We start from the raw sequence: 15,994 nt of genomic DNA on the forward strand, positions 1-15,994 counted from the left end.
GGATAGGGGGGCTGGGGGGCTATAGGGGGATCCTGGAGGGCTGGGGGGGGCCCTTGGGGGTCAGTAGGGCTGGGGGGGCTTCTCGAGGGTTCCTGGAGGGCTCCGGGGTTTGGCGGGGCTGGGACTTTGTGCTGGGGGGGGCTCGGGGGTCCCGGGGGCGGGGCGAGGCCGCGGGGGGCGGGGCAGGAGCCTCAGGGAGGCCCCGCCCCCTCCCGGGGAGGCCCCGCCCCCTCCCGGGGAGGCCCCGCCCCACCAGCGGCGGCCTCGCGCGCATGCGCAGAGCAGACGGCGCTCGCCCGGCTGTGGGCGGGGCTATGCCCATATACGGGTAATGGGCGGGGCCAATAGGAGTGATGGGCGGGGGTTGTGGGCGGGGCTATGGAGGAACACGGGGTGGGCGGGGCTTGCGCCCTGCGCACGCGCAGTGCGGGCGGGCGCGCGCGGGGCGCGGGGCCGCGGTTTAAAGGGGCCGCGGCGCGGGGACCCCGGAACCCCCGAGCCCCCCCCCCCCCGGGACCCCCCGAACCCCGGAACCCCCGGAGCCCCGGGAGCCCCCGCCCCCGCCATGGTCTGCGGCGGCTTCGCCTGTTCGCGCAACGCGCTCTGCGCCCTCAACGTGGTTTATGTGGTGAGCAGGGGGGGGGGCGATGAGGGGGATTGGGGACCCCTCTGCTCGGGGGGGGCGGGGACCACCCTGTCTGGGGTGGTGGGGAGGGGCTGCGGGGTCCCATGCGGAGGCCAGGGGGGAGTTTGGGGAGGTCTGGACAGCGGGGGGACACCATCCCAATTTGGGGTTGTGGGGACCAGGGACCCCCGTGGGGGGGAAGTTGGGGATCCCCAAACTTTGGGGGGGGGACCTCCTGGAACCCCCGGTCTGGGGGCGGCGAGGGGCTGTGGGACTCCCCCTTACAGGGTGGGAGATGGAGGGGAGGGGCTCGGGGGTCCCGGGGAGGGTCAGGGGACGCCCCAAAACCATAAGAGGGGGTGGGGTCAAAGGCCACATCCCCCCCATATCCACACGACCGGGAGGGGCTGGGAATTCCGGGGGGCTGGGGAGACCCTGGGGACACCCTGACCCTCCCTCAGGTGGCCTGAGGGCCCTGGGCTGTGGGTTCCCCACACACTGTGGCCCCCTCCAGGTGGCCCCGAGGGACCCCCCCCCCCCCCTTCCCCAAAATGCTCCTGGGGCCCTCGGGCTGTGGGGGGGGCACGGAGGGGGTGACACCGCCCCGGTGCTTGGGGGGATCTCCGGGGGTGTCCCGGAGCCCCCTGACCGCCGTGCCCCCCCCAGCTGGTGGGGGTGCTGCTGGTGGGGGTGGCGGGCTGGGCCCGGGGCCTGGGCATGGGCTCCAGCCCCCCCCTGCTCGGCGGAGCCTTCGCCGTCGGCGTCTTCCTCCTGCTGATCGCGGGGCTGGGGCTGCTCGGGGCCCTGCGGCACCACCAGGTCCTGCTCTTCTTCGTATCCTTCGCCGGCGGCGGGCACCGAACCTCCGCTGGGGACAGCCCCGGTGTCCCCCAGCCCCTCCCGGTGTCCCCCAGCCCCTCCCGGTGTCCCCCAGCCCCTCTAGGAGCCCCCAGCCCCTCCCGGTGTCCCCAAGCCCCTCTGCCCCCCCCCCACCCGTGGCACCACCAGGTCCTGCTCCTCTTTGTCCCCTTCGGGAGGGGATGTCCCAAAGCCCCCCCGGATCCCCAGCACCCCCCAGGATGTCCCCGCCACCCCTCTCAGGGTCCCACCCTCTCCCCTCTGTGTCCCCTTTGATGGGGGCTCCAAACCCCACCCGGGGGCCCCAAAACCTGCCCGGGGCTGGGTCTGGGGAGGTTCCGGGGGGGTTCTGGGGGGATTCTCTGTGTGTGTGGCCCCCCCTTGACCCCCCCAAGTACGTGCTGATCCTGGGCCTGGTGTTCCTGTGCCAGCTCGGCGTGTCCTGCGCCTGCCTCGCCCTGGGCCGGGAGGCTCAGGTGGGTCATGGGGTCACCCCCCGCACCCCACAAAACACCCCTGGGACCCCACAGCTCCATGGGGGGCTCAGGGAATGCCCCCCCCCCCAAACCCTGGATCTCAGATGGGTCACACCTCCTGGAGACCCCCGAGAATCCCTCTGGGACCCCCACCCCACCCCTGGGACACCCCCAGGAGCCTCACAAGCCATCCCACAATCCGGGGTGCTCAGGGAACCCCCCACACCCCACAACCCTTGGTGGGGGGGGGGCGGGATCCTCCCAGCCCTGGGAGGGGCACGAAGGGGCACCGACTGATTGGGGGGGTGGGAGGGGTCCTGGGGGGGCACTGATGGATTTTGGGGTTCACTGACCGATTTTTGGGGTCCCCAGGAGCGGTTGCTGCACTCGGCCTGGCCCCTGCTGAGCGGGGGGGCGCGGGGGGAGCTGCAGCGCAGGCTGGGCTGTTGCGGTCTGGGGGAGCCCCCCGGGACCCCCCCTCCTGCCAGCCCTGCCCCGCTGAGCCCCACCGGGCTGGAGCCCCCCTGGGAGCCCCAAAACTGCCCCGCTGTGAGTCTGGGGGGGGGCAGTGGGGGTGTTTGGGGACCCCCGGGGGGGGAGGGAATTGAGGGGGGGGGTTTAGGGGGTGATTGGGGAGGTGGGGGGTAATGGGGGGGCAGGGGGATTTGGGGACACCGCTGGGGGAAGAGACTGAGGGGTTGGATGGGGACCCCCGGGGGGTGGGGGAGGGTTGGGTTTTTGGGGGGGGGGAGGAAACGGAGTTTGGGGAAGCCCCCCAATGTGCTGAACCCCCCCAGGAGGGTCCCACCCCCCCCCTGCTGCATGTCCTGGGGCAATGTGGGGGTTTGAGGACCCCCGGCGGTGGGCAGGGGGTGTTGGGGACCCCTCCCCAACCCTCCTGTGTCCCCCCCCCAGAGGTGCCAGTTCCCCCCGGGGGGAGTCCCCCCGTGCCCCCCCTGCGCCCCACAACTGCTGCAGCACTCGGACCAGGCCCTCAAGATTCTGGGGGGGGTCGGGCTGTTCTTCAGCTTCACCGAGGTACGGGGGGGGCAGGGGGGAGCCGGGGGGGGGTCTCGAGGGGTTGGGGGGGTCCAGCAGAGCCACCAACCCCCCCTGTTTCTTGCAGGTTTTGGGGGTCTGGCTCGCCCTCCGCTTCCGGAACCAGCGGGACCCCCGTGCCAACCCCGGAGCCTTCCTATAGTGGGGGGGGGGGCACACACCCGGGGGGGGGGTCACGGCCTTGAGGGGGGGGTCCAGAACCCCCCAAATGCTGACCAGCTGCCCCCCTGCAGCTGCATGAAGCACTGGGGACATGGACCCCCCCCCCCCACAAATCAGGGGGTGACCTCCCCCCCCCCCCCATACCGGAGGGGCCGTGGGGCAGAGTCGTCCCCCCCCCCAATCTCCCCATCTCAGTCTGACCTCTCCCAAACTGGTTTGTACTGGTCATTCTGACACCCCCAGCCCCCCCACCGTGTGTCCCCCGGGGGGGGGGGGGGTCCTGGTCACCCCCACGCTGGGGAGGAACACACGGGGAAGGACCCCCACCACATCCCAGTCTGACCCCTCCCAAACTGGGAGGCTCCCCTCCCCCCACCCTTGTGGGCATTGGGGGCTGGGGGGGGTGGGGGGCGCTGGGGGGGTCACGACCTCCCCAAACCCAGCAGGCCCCCCCCATCCCAGCACCCCTGAACTGGTCCGTACTGGTTCACACTGGGATGAGTGACCCCCCCCCCAGTGTGTGTGTCCCCCCCCAGACCCAATGGGGGGGAGGGAGGGGGGGCAGGGGGACACCTCCCAATAAACACACAACACTGACCGTGGCTCGGGGTCATTCTGGGGTGCCCCCCCGGGGTGCAGTGACCCCCCCCGGGGTGCAGTGACCCCCCCACGGCCACCCCCAGTGACACAGGATGCACAGGTTGGGGGGGGGCGCTGCCCACTCCCCTTTATTGGCAGACAAACGGGGGACCCCAAAAACCACTTCCCCACCCCACCCCAGTAAAGGGGGTTTCCCCCCAAACCCAGTCCTGCTGTCCCCGGGGGGGTTCAGGGTGTTTGGGGGGGGGGGGACACCCCTCACCCCCCCTCACGAGGACCAGTGGGAGGGGCTTAGGGGGTGTTTTTGGGGGTGTCACCCCACAGTTCCACCCTGCAGGTCCGAGCGCCCTGGGGGGTGCTCAGGGGTGTTTTTGGGGGTGGGGGGGGGTGTCACCCCTCGCCCCCCCCCTGCAGGTATCGGTGCCCCAGGGCCTCGTGAGCCGAAATTCGCTTGTGGGGGCTGAAGGTCAGCAGTGCCTGGGGGGGAGGGGGGGACACCGGACGGGATGGTGTCAGGGACATGGGGGGGGCAGCACTGTGACCCCCCTCCCTCCACTACCACCCCAAAGGGGCTGCACAGCTCAGGGAGGCCCCATCACGTCCCCCCCAGGTGTCCCCGACCGTCACATTCACACACAGTACCCCCGTGCCCCCCCCGTGCCCCCCCGGGGTGTCCCTAATCCCACCCCGTGTGCCCCCCCCGCATGTCCCCTCCCCTGGTGTCCCCATCCCCCCCCCAAGCACCAGCAGCTGTGTCCCCACGCTGTCCCCCCACCAATGTCCCCTCGTGTCCCCCCTCACCAGCAGCAGCTGCTCCCCGCTGTCCCCCAGCTCGGGGACCTCCCCCCGGGGCTCGCGGGGGGCGCAGGGGGCGAAGGCGTCCCTGGGCAGGGCCACGTCCTGCGGCCACTCGTCCTCGTGGGGCAGCCCGATCAGCCTGGGGGGGCACGGGGATCAGGGGGGCCCTGAACTGACCTCCCCCCCACCCCCAAAACCACCCCCCCAGAACAGGTCTCCAAATGGGTCCCCTGCTCGCAGAACCCCACCCAGAACAGCCCCCCCCGCCCCCCCCATAGGAGCCCCCCGGGAAATCTCTGCCTGCACCCCCCCAGCTCATCCCCCCACAACCCCCCCCCCCTTCCCACCCCCAGGTGCCCCCTCCCCATTCCAGCCCTCAAAACCCCCCCTTGGGCCCTGGCCCAGCCCTGCCCCAACCCCCCATAGCCCTCTCCCCCCTGGGACAGCCCCCCCAAACCAGGACCTCCCAGCCCCCCACCCCTCAGCCCCCCAGCTCCCCCTTGCCCCCCACCCCACACACTCGAAGATCTTCCCCAGCTGATCGGCCTCCGACGTCCCACAGAACAGCGGCCTGGGGGGGACAGGGGACACGGGGGTGCCGCTGGCGTGGGGACACAGGGGACACCCCCCTGCCGCTGGCACCCACGGCGAGGGGCGGCCGGAGGGACCCCAGGAGTGTCCCCATGTCCCCCCAACCTGTGTCCCCCGCCATGTCCTCGTGTCCCTCCCATGTCCCCCATCCCGTGGGAACCTGTGTTCTGTGTCCTCATGTGCCCCCTCGCTTCCCCCACCCCTTGTCCCCCTTGTCCCTGTGTCCCCCACCCCATATCCTCCCCCTTTGTCCCCTGTGTCTGGGTCTGTGTGCTTGTGTCTCCCCTGCGTGTCCCCGTGTCCCCTCCGTGTCCCTGTGTCCCCATCTCTCCCTCCTATGCCCCCCACCCGATGTCCCCCCCATGTCCCTTTGTTCCCCCATGTGCCCCCCCAGCCTGTGCCCCCCCCGGTGTCCCTGGTGTCCCCTCACTTCCTGCGGAACATCTCAGCGAAGATGCACCCGACGCTCCACATATCCACGGGGGACGCGTAGGCGGCCTGGAGCAGCACCTCGGGGGCTCTGTACCACAGTGTCACCACCTGTCCCCCACCGTGGGACCCACAGTGTCACCAGGGACCCCCTGGCACCCACAGACCCCCACCCAGAGCAGCACCTCGGGGGTGTGGTAGCGCTGTGTCCCCACAGTGTCACCGCAGTGTCACCCTGTGACCCACAGCTCCTGGGGGTCACGGCCACCATCACCTGATGCCACCTGGGACCCCCAGCTCCCACGGCCACCTGGCTCTAGGGCCACCCAAGACCCTCAGCTCCTGGGGGTCACCGCCATCCCAACCCACGGCCACCGGGACCCACAGCCAGCCCCGTGTGACCCCACCCGGGACCCCAAACTCCCAGGACTTCCCAGTCCCGATCCCACCTGGGACCCCCGGCACCCCGCAGCCCCCCCCGGACGCACCACAGGGGTCAGGGCCATGTGGCAGCTGTAGATCCGGGCCAGCCCGAAATCGGCCACCTTGAGCTGGCCCGCGCTGGTCACCAGCACGTTCTGGGGCTTGAGGTCGCGGTGGACGATGCGCTGGGCGTGCAGGAAGTCCAGGGCGCGCAGGAACTGCCGCATCAGGTCCTGGGGGGAGGACATGGGCTCAGCGACCCCCCCCCGCACCCCCCGGGGCCTCGGGACCCCCCCACACCCACCTTGATGGTGTCGGGGGGCAGCCCTGGCGCCGGCGCCTTCTCCAGGAAGGTTTTCAGGTCCTGCTCCACGTGCTCGAACACCAGCGTGACCTTGGCCTCGTGCGGGGTGCGGGCACTGGCACACACGTCCATCAGCCTGGGGACAGAGACACGGGGACGGGGACGGGGTGGGGGAGACGTGGGGAGATGTGACAGGGGCCGTGGGGTGTGACAGGGGCCGTGGGGTGTGACAGAGACCGCGGGACAGCGGGGGTGGCTCTGCGAGCCACAGTGGTGCTCCCCACCCCCACTGCTGTGCCCTGGAAGCCCCATCAACCCTGGGCTCCCCATCCCTGCCCTGGGACCCCATCCCTGCCCTGGGACCCCCATCACTCACCTGGGAACCCCATCACTCACCTGGGAACCCCCATCCCTGCCCTGGGACCCCATCACTCACCTGGGAACCCCCATCCCTGCCCTGGGACCCCATCACTCATCTGGGACCCCCATCCCTGCTCTGGGACCCCTTCCCTACCCTGGGACCCCCATCCCTGCCCTGGGAACCCCATCACTCACCTGGGACCCCCCATCCCTGCCCTGGGACCCCTTCACTCACCTGGGACCCCCTTCCCTGCCCTGGTACTCCCCATCCCTGCTCTCCTGGGACCCCCATTCCTGCCCTGAGACCCCCATCCCTGCTCTGGGACCCTCATCCCTGCCCTAGGACCCCTTCCCTGCCCTGGGACTCCTTCCCTGCCCTGGTACCCCCCATTGCTGCCCCAGGACCCCCATCCCTGCCCCGGTACCCCCCTCCCCGCTGCCCCATGGGGTGACCGGAGCGGTGGTGCCGCGGGGCAGCCCCGCTCTCACCGGACGATGTTGGGGTGCTCGAGGTGCTCGAGGCGCCGCAGCAGGGCCACCTCGCGCACGGTGCTGGGGGGCAGCCCGGCCCCCCCCGTGGGCACCCGCACGTTCTTGAGCGCCACGAAGCGCCCGCTCAGCCGGTCCCGAGCCTTGAACACGGCGCCGTGCGCGCCCACGCCCAGCTCGGCCACCGGCTCGTACTGCACCTCCTGCGCCATCCTGGGGGGGGGCCGGGACCCTCAGGGACACCCCGAAACCGACATCCATCCCCCCAGCACCCCACGGCGCCATCCTGGGGGGCGAGATCCTCAGGGACACCCCGAAACCTGACATCCCCCCCCCAACACCCCGCACCAAAACCGCGCCATCCTGGGGTGTCCGGCACCCTTCAGCCCCCAGCCCCCCACACCTCCTGCGCCATCCGGGGGGGGGGGAGACCCTCAGGGACACCCCAAAACCGACATCCCCCCCGCCCCAGCACCCCGCACCGCCCTCCTGGGGTGCCCAAACCCCGCAGTGAGACCCCGGCACCCACCAGCCCCCCACACCTCCTGGCATCCCAGTGTGCCCCCAGCACCCCACAGGGAGGGAATCCCCCTCCCCAGCACCCCACGGCCCCCAGCCCTGCATCCCAAATCCCCCATCTCTCCTCGGTGCCCACCCGGTGCCCTCCCCTCACCCCAAAGTCCCCAGCTCTCTCCGGTGCCCAGCACAGGTCAGACCCGACCCCCCCCCAACCCTGCACCCCCAAACCAGCGCTCCCCGACCCCCCCCAACGCCGCACAACCACTGGGACCCCCCCAGCCCCCCCCAAACCAGCCACCCTCAGCCCCCCGCGACCCCTGGGCGCTGCCCGTGCCCCCCGACCCGCGGGGGCCCTCCCGGGGTTGGAGGGGGAGGGGTGCCAAAGTTGGGGGGGTCCCGCGCGCGCCGGGGGGACCCCGGAACTCACCGGGCGGCGCGCGGGGCAGGGGGGAGGGGCGGGGGCGCCGGAACAGGCGGGAGGGGCGGGCGGAAGGGCCGGGGGGGAGGGGCGGGGCGGGGGGAGGGGCGAGGGGACCCCCCGGGAACCCCCGGGACTGGGGGGGAGGGGCAGCGCCCCGGCCGGGCTCGAACCCGCGGCCGTGGCGGGAGCAGCGGGGCGGGGGGGGGGCCCAGGAGGCAGGACCACCTCCCCCCCCCACCTGATGGCCACGGCCCCCTCCCCTCTCGCCCCGCCCCTCCCCCGGCTCAGGGGTCTCCAACGTCCCCATGTCCCCCCCGGCACTCACCGGTCCGGTTCCAGAAGGTTCCTCACCTGAGGTCACTCCGGTCCCCTCCCCCCCCCCCTGTGGTTCCCGGGGGCTCGGGGGCGGCTCCGGGATGGGCCCCACCCTCACCTGCCCCCCCCCCCCGCCCTGTTTGCCCCCCGGTTCGCCCCCCGCCCCGCATCGGGTCCGTCCCCGGTTCCACCACCCTGCCCAGGTGACAGCGGCCTTTGGGGGTGCCCAGGTGAGCCCTGTCGCGATTGTCCCGACCGAGGGAACCTCCCCTCCTCCTCCTCCTCCTGCTGCTGCTCACCTGCTCCCGCTGTCACCTGGGGGAGGGGCACGGGGGACGGGGGGGTCACCACGCTCGGCTGCCCCAGGGTCCCCACGAGGGTCCAGAGTCCCCGGTGCTGACGTCAGCCCCACCCCCCCGGGACATTGCCCCCCCTCCCCCCCCCCCCCCGTGGGTGGCACCGACTGGGTTAAACCCCACCGGGCACCGGGGGTTCCCCCGACACGCCCCGGGGGGGGGGGGGGGGGGTCACCCATCACCCCATCCTGGGCATCGTGGGGGTCCCGGGGGTCCATTTGGCACTGCAGCCCTGCTCGGGCCGTGGCCCCTCCCCCCCCAGGGGGCTCTCAGGGCACCCCCCCTCACCGTGGGGAGGGGGCTGTGCTCCCCCCACCCCCCTGCGGGGCCACGTCACCCCCGGGCGCACCTGGGCAGGTCGGGGCGGGTCCCCCCCATCCCCAGCCTGGGGGTTGAGTCACGGGGGGTGGGACAGGAGCTCCAGCAGCACCAAAATCTCTTTATTGGCCAATAAATAACCCCCAAATCCCGGGGGGTATGGGATGGGGAGGACACGGCAGGGCTGGGGACACCGTGGGGTCAGGGCCACCAAGGAGTCACGGCCACCACCCAGGGTTGGGGTTACCTTGGGGTTGGGGACACCTTGGGCTTGATATCACCACAGGGTCAGGGCCACCATGGGGTTGGGGCTACTGCCGAGGTCAGTGTCACTGTGGGGTCAAGGCCACAGTCAGGGTCACCACAGGGTCAGGGCTGTGGTGACATTGGGGACACTGCGGTGTCAAAGCCACCGCTGAAGTCAAGGCCACCAAGGCCACCACACCAAGGGGTCAGTGTCATCATCGCTGGTGGTGAAGTCACCACCGGGGTCAAGGTCTCCCCGCCGTCCCTGGTGTCCCCGGTGTCCTCATGCCTCCGAAGCCTCCGGTGTCCTCAGTGTCCTTGGCGTCCCCGGTGTCACCGCTCGAGGAAGCGCAGGCCGATGGGGGCGGCGGGGGCGAGCAGGGTGCGGGTCATGGGGCGCACGTGGCCCCCCTCGGGCTCCGGCTGCACCTCGAACCGCAGCAGGATCTGGGGGAGCAGGGACGGGTGAGCGACGCGATGGGGACACCGTGGGGACGCGATGGGGACACCGTGGGGACGCGGGGACACCCACCTGCGCCAGCGCCATGTGCAGCTGCAGCTCGGCCAAGCGGCGCCCGACGCAGCTGCGCGGGCCGAGGCCGAAGGGCAGAGAGGCAAAGGGGTGCCCGGTGCCAGGGGGGTGCCCAGGACTGTCCCCAGGGTCCCCGGGCGTGTCACCGGTGTCCCTGTGGCGCAGCCAGCGCTCCGGACGGAAGGCGTTGGGCACTGGGAAGAAGCGGCTGTCGCGGGACGTGGCATAGTGGCAGAGGGTGATGAGGGTCTGCAGGGACATGGGGGTCAGCAGGGACACCCTGGGGACACCTCAGGGACACAGCTGGGGTGTGGGGTGTCCCCCCAGCTCACCTGGCGTGGCAGCAGGTAGTTGCCGACGCGGATGTCGCGGTCGGGGACAACGCGGGCGTTGGCCGGGATGACCGGGTACAGCCTGCGGGGAGGACACCGGGGTGTCACCTCCCTGTCCTCGTCCTCCTCCCCACCCCTGCCCCCATCCTGTCCCCCCCTTCATCCCCACCCCTGGCCCCACTCTTCGTGCCCATTCCCATTCCCACCTTCATCCAATCCTCATCCTCATCTTTTCCTTGTCCCCGTCCTCCTTCCCACCCCTGCCCCCATCCTGTCCCCCCCTTCATCCACATCTTCATCCCCACCCCTGACCTCTTTCTTCATCCCCATCCTGGTCCCCACCTTCATCCCCATCCTCGTTTTCATCCCTTCCATGTCCCCATCCTCGTTTTCATCCCTTCCATGTCCCCATCCTCATCCCTGCCCCGTCCTGGTCTTCACCCTCATCCTCATTCCCATCGTCCTCCTTGTCCCCATCTCTGTCCCATTCCTGTCCCTGTTTTATCCCCAGACTCCTCCTATCTCCATCCCCATCCCTGTCCTGTCTCTGTCCCCATCCTTATCCCATCCCTGTTCCCATTCCCAACCCGGTGTCCCTCACCCCTGCCCACCTGTCCCCATGTCCTGTCTGTGTCCCCGTTCCCGTCTCCATCCCTGTACCCATCTCTGTGCTCCTGTCCCCTTCCCGTCCCCACATCCCAATCCCTCTCCCCCTGTCCCGTGTCCCCATTCCCATATCCTTCCCATGTCTCCTCATCGTCCCTGGTCCCCTGTCCCTGGTCCCCTGTCCCATGTCCCCACCCCCATGTCCCTGTCACCTGAGGGTCTCCTTCACCACAGCGCGTAGCAGCGGCAGCCGTCCCAGCGCGGTGGCGGTGGCAGCAGCAGTGGCACTGTCGGTGGTGGCACCGTCACTGTTGGTGGCACCGTTGGTGGCCGTGGCCGCCACCAGCTCGCGGTGCAGGGCCGCCTGTGCCCCCGGGTTCCGCGCCAGCTCGTACAGGCTCCAGGCCAGCGTGCTGGCAACCTGGGCACGCAGGGGACACGGTGGCATCAGTGGGACCCACGGTGACAACAGGGACACCCCAGTGTCACCCCCCTCACCGTGTCCACCCCGGCCAGCAGCAGCTCGGAGATGTTGCCGTAGATGCTGCTGATAGGGACGCGCTCCCGGGCCAGCAGGTCGGTGACACACGTGTCCCCCTTGGCCAGCGGCCCCTGCGCAGCCACCGCGGCCACGCGCCGGTCCACGTGTCCCTTGGCTGGGGACAACAACACCCCGTCAGTGCCACCGTGGCCATGCATTGTCCCCGAGTCCCTTGGGTGGGGACAACGCCCTGTCCGTGTCACCACAGCCACGTCCCACCAATGTGTCCCTTGGCTGCGGAGGATGATGGCGTGGGACTGTCACCATGGTCATGGGACATCCCTGTGACCCCACGGGGTGACCCACACGGGATGTCCTCGTGTCCCTGCAGTGTCCCCTCACCAAAGGTGAATGTGTGCGTCACCAATGCCCTGGGACGCCCCCATGTCCCTGTGATCGCTCCCTGTGTCCCCGTGTGCCCCAAGTGAGCAGCAGTGGCACCGTGGCCACGGGACATCCCCGTATCCCTGCAGGATGTCCCTGTGTGCGTATGATGTGCAGGGTATGATGTCCTGGTATCCCCGTGAGACGTCCTCATGGTGTCCCCCGTGACCCCCTGTCCTCCCTGTCCCCGTGTCCCCTCACCGAAGGTGAAGAGCTGCTCCCAGGCACAGCCATGGGATGTCCTCGCATGCCCCTGCCCCTCCTGTCCCCTCACCGAAGGCGAAGAGCTGGTCCCAGGCACGGCAGAAGGCGTCCCAGGGCGCAGGGTTGAGGCGCAGGAGGGGACGGGGCAGTGCCATTGTCACCAGCGTCAGTGCCAGCACCTCCCCCACGCTCCGGATCACACCCTCGGTGGCCTCGCCGGTGTCCTCCAGGCAGCCCAGGCGGGAGGAGAACAGCACCCAGGAGATGGCTGTGGGGCACGGGGGACGTTTGGGACGTGGGGACATCGGTGATGGGGGGAACACTGGGGATGGGCGGACGTGGGGACACTGGGAACCCTGGGGACACTGAGGGGGGATCCCAGAGTCCCTGGGGACACTGGGGGACAGAAGGTGCCCTGGAGACTTGGGGGACACGGGGAGTCCTGGTGGGGGACCTGGGGAGCCCTGGAGTGTCCCTTGGGGGGGTGCGGGGGGTCCCTGTGGGGGTCACAGCCCTTTGGGGTGCCCCATCCCCCTCTGGGGTCCCCTCTCACCCTCGAGGCCGAAGCGGTTGAACTCGATGCCGATGTCGGGGATGATCCCCTGCGGGTGCTGCCGCCGCAGCCGCTGCAGCCGCGCCACCAGCTCGGCCACCGCAGTGGCCACGGGCCCCGCGAAGGCCTTGGCCGCCCCCGGGCTCAGCAGCCCCCGCGCCAGCACCCGCCGCGACCCCCGCCACGCCTCGCCCTCCCTGGGGACGGGGACACGCGTCACGGGGGGCGCGGGGACAGGAGGGGCACGGGGGACAAGGGACACGGCACGGGGTGGGGACATGGGGAGGACGTGAGGACGTGTGTGGGGAACAGGGACGGGGGACACGGGGGACAGAGGGACAAAGATGGATGGAGGACAGAGGATGGGGGGGGGGGATGGGGGCAGAGGTGACACCGGGCATGGAGGGACCGTGGGGACATGGGAACACATGGGAAGAGGGGGAACAGGGACATTGGGACATGGATGGGGACGCGGGTGATATGGGGAGCCGGGGGGACACAGGGGACACAGGTGGGGGACAGGGACATGGGGACGTGGGCGAAGGACAGGGACATGGCAGGGACACGGCGGACAGGGCATGCGGGGACAAGCAGAAACAGGGTGGACAAGGACACGGGGAGGGACAGGGACATGGGGGACGGGGGTGACGGGTGGGGGAAGAGGACACGGGGGATGCCAGGACACGGGCGGGGGTCAGGCACACGCACAGGGTGAGGGACAGGGACACGGGGGGTACCGGAGACTTGAATGGGGACACGGGGACATGGGGGGGGGGATGGGCACGGGGGAAATGAGGGGCGGGGAATGGGCACATGGGGGGCACAGGCCGGACATGGGGGGACACAGGGGACACAGGTGGGACAAAAGGGACATGGTTCCCCCACGGGGCAGTGCCAGGGCCCCCCCCAGGTGTGATCAGGGGCACCTGTGAGAGCCACCGGGTCCCCGTGCCCACGGTGGGGGCTGGGCAGGGGTTTGGGGTCCCTCCCCCTGCCCACGCGGGGCCGGGCTCCCCCCGGGCAGTTACTCACATCCTGCGTGGGGGTGTGGGGGGCAGGGGGGGCAGGAGGAGGGGTAGGGGGGGGCTGAATCACGCCTGAGTCACCCCGGGCCCCCCCGCACCCCACGGGCCCTTCCCGGAACGGGCGTGGGGGGAGCCAGGGCCCCTGGGGGTACCGACACCCCCAGCTCAGGGGGAGCCCTGGGGTGCGGCCCCCTCCCACTCGTGACACGGCCCCTCGTGTGACCCCCCCCCACCCCCAAATCCCACATGCAGCCCCCCACGCCAAGGCTCCAAACCCCAACCCCCGCCCAAAGACCCCCCTGGGCAACCCCCGAGCCCCCACGAGGAGCCCCCCGTGGGCAACACCCGGACCCCCGGGCGGCCCCCGGTCCCCTCAGGATCAGCCCCCACACGAGTGACCCCTCCGTGCACTCACAGGGTGAGGAGCCCCCCCGGGACCCCCCGGAGGCTCCGGTGCTCCTTCCAGGGGCAGCTCAGGGCGCGGCTGGGCTCGGGCCCCTCCTGCCGCAGCACCTGAGCCACGAGCGCGGGGTCGGCCACGTGCACCGTGAGCACCGGCCCGAACCGGGCCTTCCAGAGCGGCCCGAACCGGCACCGCCCGTGAACCTGCGGGGACACGCGGGGGTCACACCGGAGCGAGCCGGGACCGGGCAGGAACCGGGAGGACACGGGGGGGTCACACCGGTCCGAACCGGCACCGCCCGTGAACCTGCGGGGACACGGGGGGGTCACGCCGGCCCGAACCGGCACCGGGCTGTCTTCGTGGGGAACACAGGGGGTCAGACCAGCCCAAACAGCCCCCCACCCTGTCCTGAACTGGGACCAGCACCCAGGCTGGGCTAAGGGGGGATCGGGGTCACCGGGGGTCGCACCGCGGGGGGAGGCGGCCGGTACCCGCTGCCGCAGGGGATGCGACAGGAGCAGCTGCAGCTCAGGGGGAGGTCCCGGCGTCCCCGTGGTCCCAGACCTGCTGTGACCCCCCGAGGGTGACCTGGTCTTGGGCGCCACTGTCCACCTGGGGGTGGCCCCGTCCCCGGTGCCGCTGCTTCCCCCCGCCCCGCCAGGTCCCAGCACCCACCGAGCCCGGGCTGGTCTCGCCCCTGCCCAGCCCCGCGGACCAGATCGGGGTCTCGGTACCATCCCCCACGAGTCCTGGGGACCAGTTTGAGGTCTCCCAACCCCACCCAGCCCCGGGGACAAAGATCAGTGTCCCTCCCCCCTCCCCTCCGCGCCCCCAGGTGGGGGGACCACGGTTCCTCCAGTCCCCTCCAAGACTCGGGGTGGTGGCACTGAGGTACGCGCTGTCCCCTCCAAGCCGGGACTGTGACAGATGTGTCCCCCCCCATCTCCCCCATACCCCAGGACAGCGGGACCAGGATCCTGATGGCCCCCACCCAGGCTCCAGAGCGGAGGGATCAGGGTTCCCCTACTCCCTCCAAGCCCCAGGTCAGAGACCCCGGGGTTCCCGGTGCCCCCAGCCCCATTTACCTGCATCTCATGCAGCCTCCGCACCCCTCCTCGGCACAGCAGCTCGAAGATGAAGGCGGCGGAGCTCGGCCCCGGCATCTCGGCCAAGCCCCGGGGGCGGGAGGACTCCGGGGGGCCGCGGGGGTTTGGGGTGCGGGGCGGTAGAGAGGCATCAGGGGGGATTGGGGGACCCCGGGGGACCCTCGGCTCGGGCAGGGACTGGGACAGCAGGGCGGCCCGGGCGGGCAGGCGCAGGCTGGGGGCCATGGCGAGTCACCGGGGGCTCGAGCGGCACCGGGGGCACGGAGGGAGGGCAGCGGTGACACCAGGGGAGGCGGGAGAGTGGGGGAAAGTGCCCGGGGGGCCACGGGCGGCACCGGAGGACTCGGAGGACTCAGGGGGACCCGGTGGAAATCGGGGGGGGGGAGCGAGGCCGAGCCTCGACTGCGGGGGGGGCCCCGGGCCGGGCATTTATAGCGCCCACGTGCGCCCGGCAAGGCCACGCCCCCTCCACCGGAGCCACGCCCCCCCGGCATTAGCCCCGCCCCACAGCGCCAAACCGGGAGCCAGACCACGCCCCCCCTTGCGCTAAGCCACGCCCCCTAGCACGGAGCCCCTCCCGCCCCCCGCGGGTTGATTTGCATAGCGGGATCCTCGGACCAATCAGCGCGCGGTGGGGGCGGGGCCCAGGGCGCGCGCACGAGAGGGCGGAACCGGGGGCGCGAACGGCCCCGAGCCCCCCAAACTCCCCCGGGGACACACGGACCCCCCAAAAACCCCCCGGGGATACACGGACCTTACACCCCCAAACCCCCCTGGGGACACACGGACGCGGCCCCCCCAGAACCACCCCCGGTCACACACGGACCCGGCACCCCCAAACTGGGCGGGGGGATATTTTGGGAGGGGTCGGGGGGTGCTTGTCCCCACGGCGGAAGGGGACAGTGCCCGGGAAGGGGGACACGCAGCAGCCCCGTGTGCCCCACTCCCAGTTCCACCAG

At 71.4% G+C, this 15,994-nt stretch overlaps 3 protein-coding genes across 4 annotated transcripts; 1 reads left to right on the forward strand and 2 right to left on the reverse strand.

Annotated features, from left to right (window-relative positions):
* Window positions 1-443: 443 nt before the first annotated feature.
* TSPAN31 (tetraspanin 31) lies at window positions 444-3,700 on the forward strand. Of its 2 annotated transcripts, XM_082298963.1 has the most exons (6): window positions 444-628; window positions 1,292-1,459; window positions 1,879-1,959; window positions 2,332-2,508; window positions 2,875-2,997; window positions 3,086-3,700. In XM_082298963.1, exons 1-6 carry the CDS (start codon window positions 566-568, stop codon window positions 3,158-3,160), a joined length of 687 nt encoding a protein of 228 aa, XP_082155089.1. In that variant the 5' UTR covers window positions 444-565; the 3' UTR covers window positions 3,161-3,700. The 2 variants fall into 2 exon arrangements, with proteins under 2 accessions (XP_082155089.1, XP_082155090.1); XM_082298964.1 differs by lacking the exon at window positions 2,875-2,997.
* A 470-nt stretch (window positions 3,701-4,170) lies between these two features.
* CDK4 (cyclin dependent kinase 4) lies at window positions 4,171-7,386 on the reverse strand (the record flags this gene model as incomplete). Its single annotated transcript, XM_082299047.1, has 7 exons — window positions 4,171-4,257; window positions 4,582-4,717; window positions 5,099-5,149; window positions 5,600-5,709; window positions 6,087-6,254; window positions 6,326-6,461; window positions 7,175-7,386. 7 exons carry the CDS (start codon window positions 7,384-7,386, stop codon window positions 4,171-4,173), a joined length of 900 nt encoding a protein of 299 aa, XP_082155173.1.
* Window positions 7,387-9,682: 2,296 nt separating this feature from the next.
* CYP27B1 (cytochrome P450 family 27 subfamily B member 1) lies at window positions 9,683-15,260 on the reverse strand (the record flags this gene model as incomplete). Its single annotated transcript, XM_082299048.1, has 9 exons — window positions 9,683-9,796; window positions 9,882-10,130; window positions 10,214-10,295; window positions 11,032-11,240; window positions 11,318-11,475; window positions 12,019-12,216; window positions 12,502-12,698; window positions 13,942-14,132; window positions 15,015-15,260. 9 exons carry the CDS (start codon window positions 15,258-15,260, stop codon window positions 9,683-9,685), a joined length of 1,644 nt encoding a protein of 547 aa, XP_082155174.1.
* Window positions 15,261-15,994: the final 734 nt, after the last annotated feature.

The sequence above is a fragment of the Coloeus monedula genome (assembly GCF_965178545.1).
Source record: "Coloeus monedula genome assembly, chromosome: 30".
In the NCBI taxonomy this organism is placed as follows: Eukaryota; Metazoa; Chordata; class Aves; order Passeriformes; family Corvidae; genus Coloeus; species Coloeus monedula.

Bases quoted from the DNA above. Each gene is read 5' to 3' on its own strand.
- TSPAN31 (XM_082298963.1), top strand. From the start codon at position 566: ATGGTCTGCGGCGGCTTCGCCTGTTCGCGCAACGCGCTCTGCGCCCTC. The intron at 629-1,291 runs GTGAGCAGGGGG...TGCCCCCCCCAG, and splicing joins CCCTCAACGTGGTTTATGTG to CTGGTGGGGGTGCTGCTGGT. The intron at 1,960-2,331 runs GTGGGTCATGGG...TGGGGTCCCCAG, and splicing joins CCCTGGGCCGGGAGGCTCAG to GAGCGGTTGCTGCACTCGGC.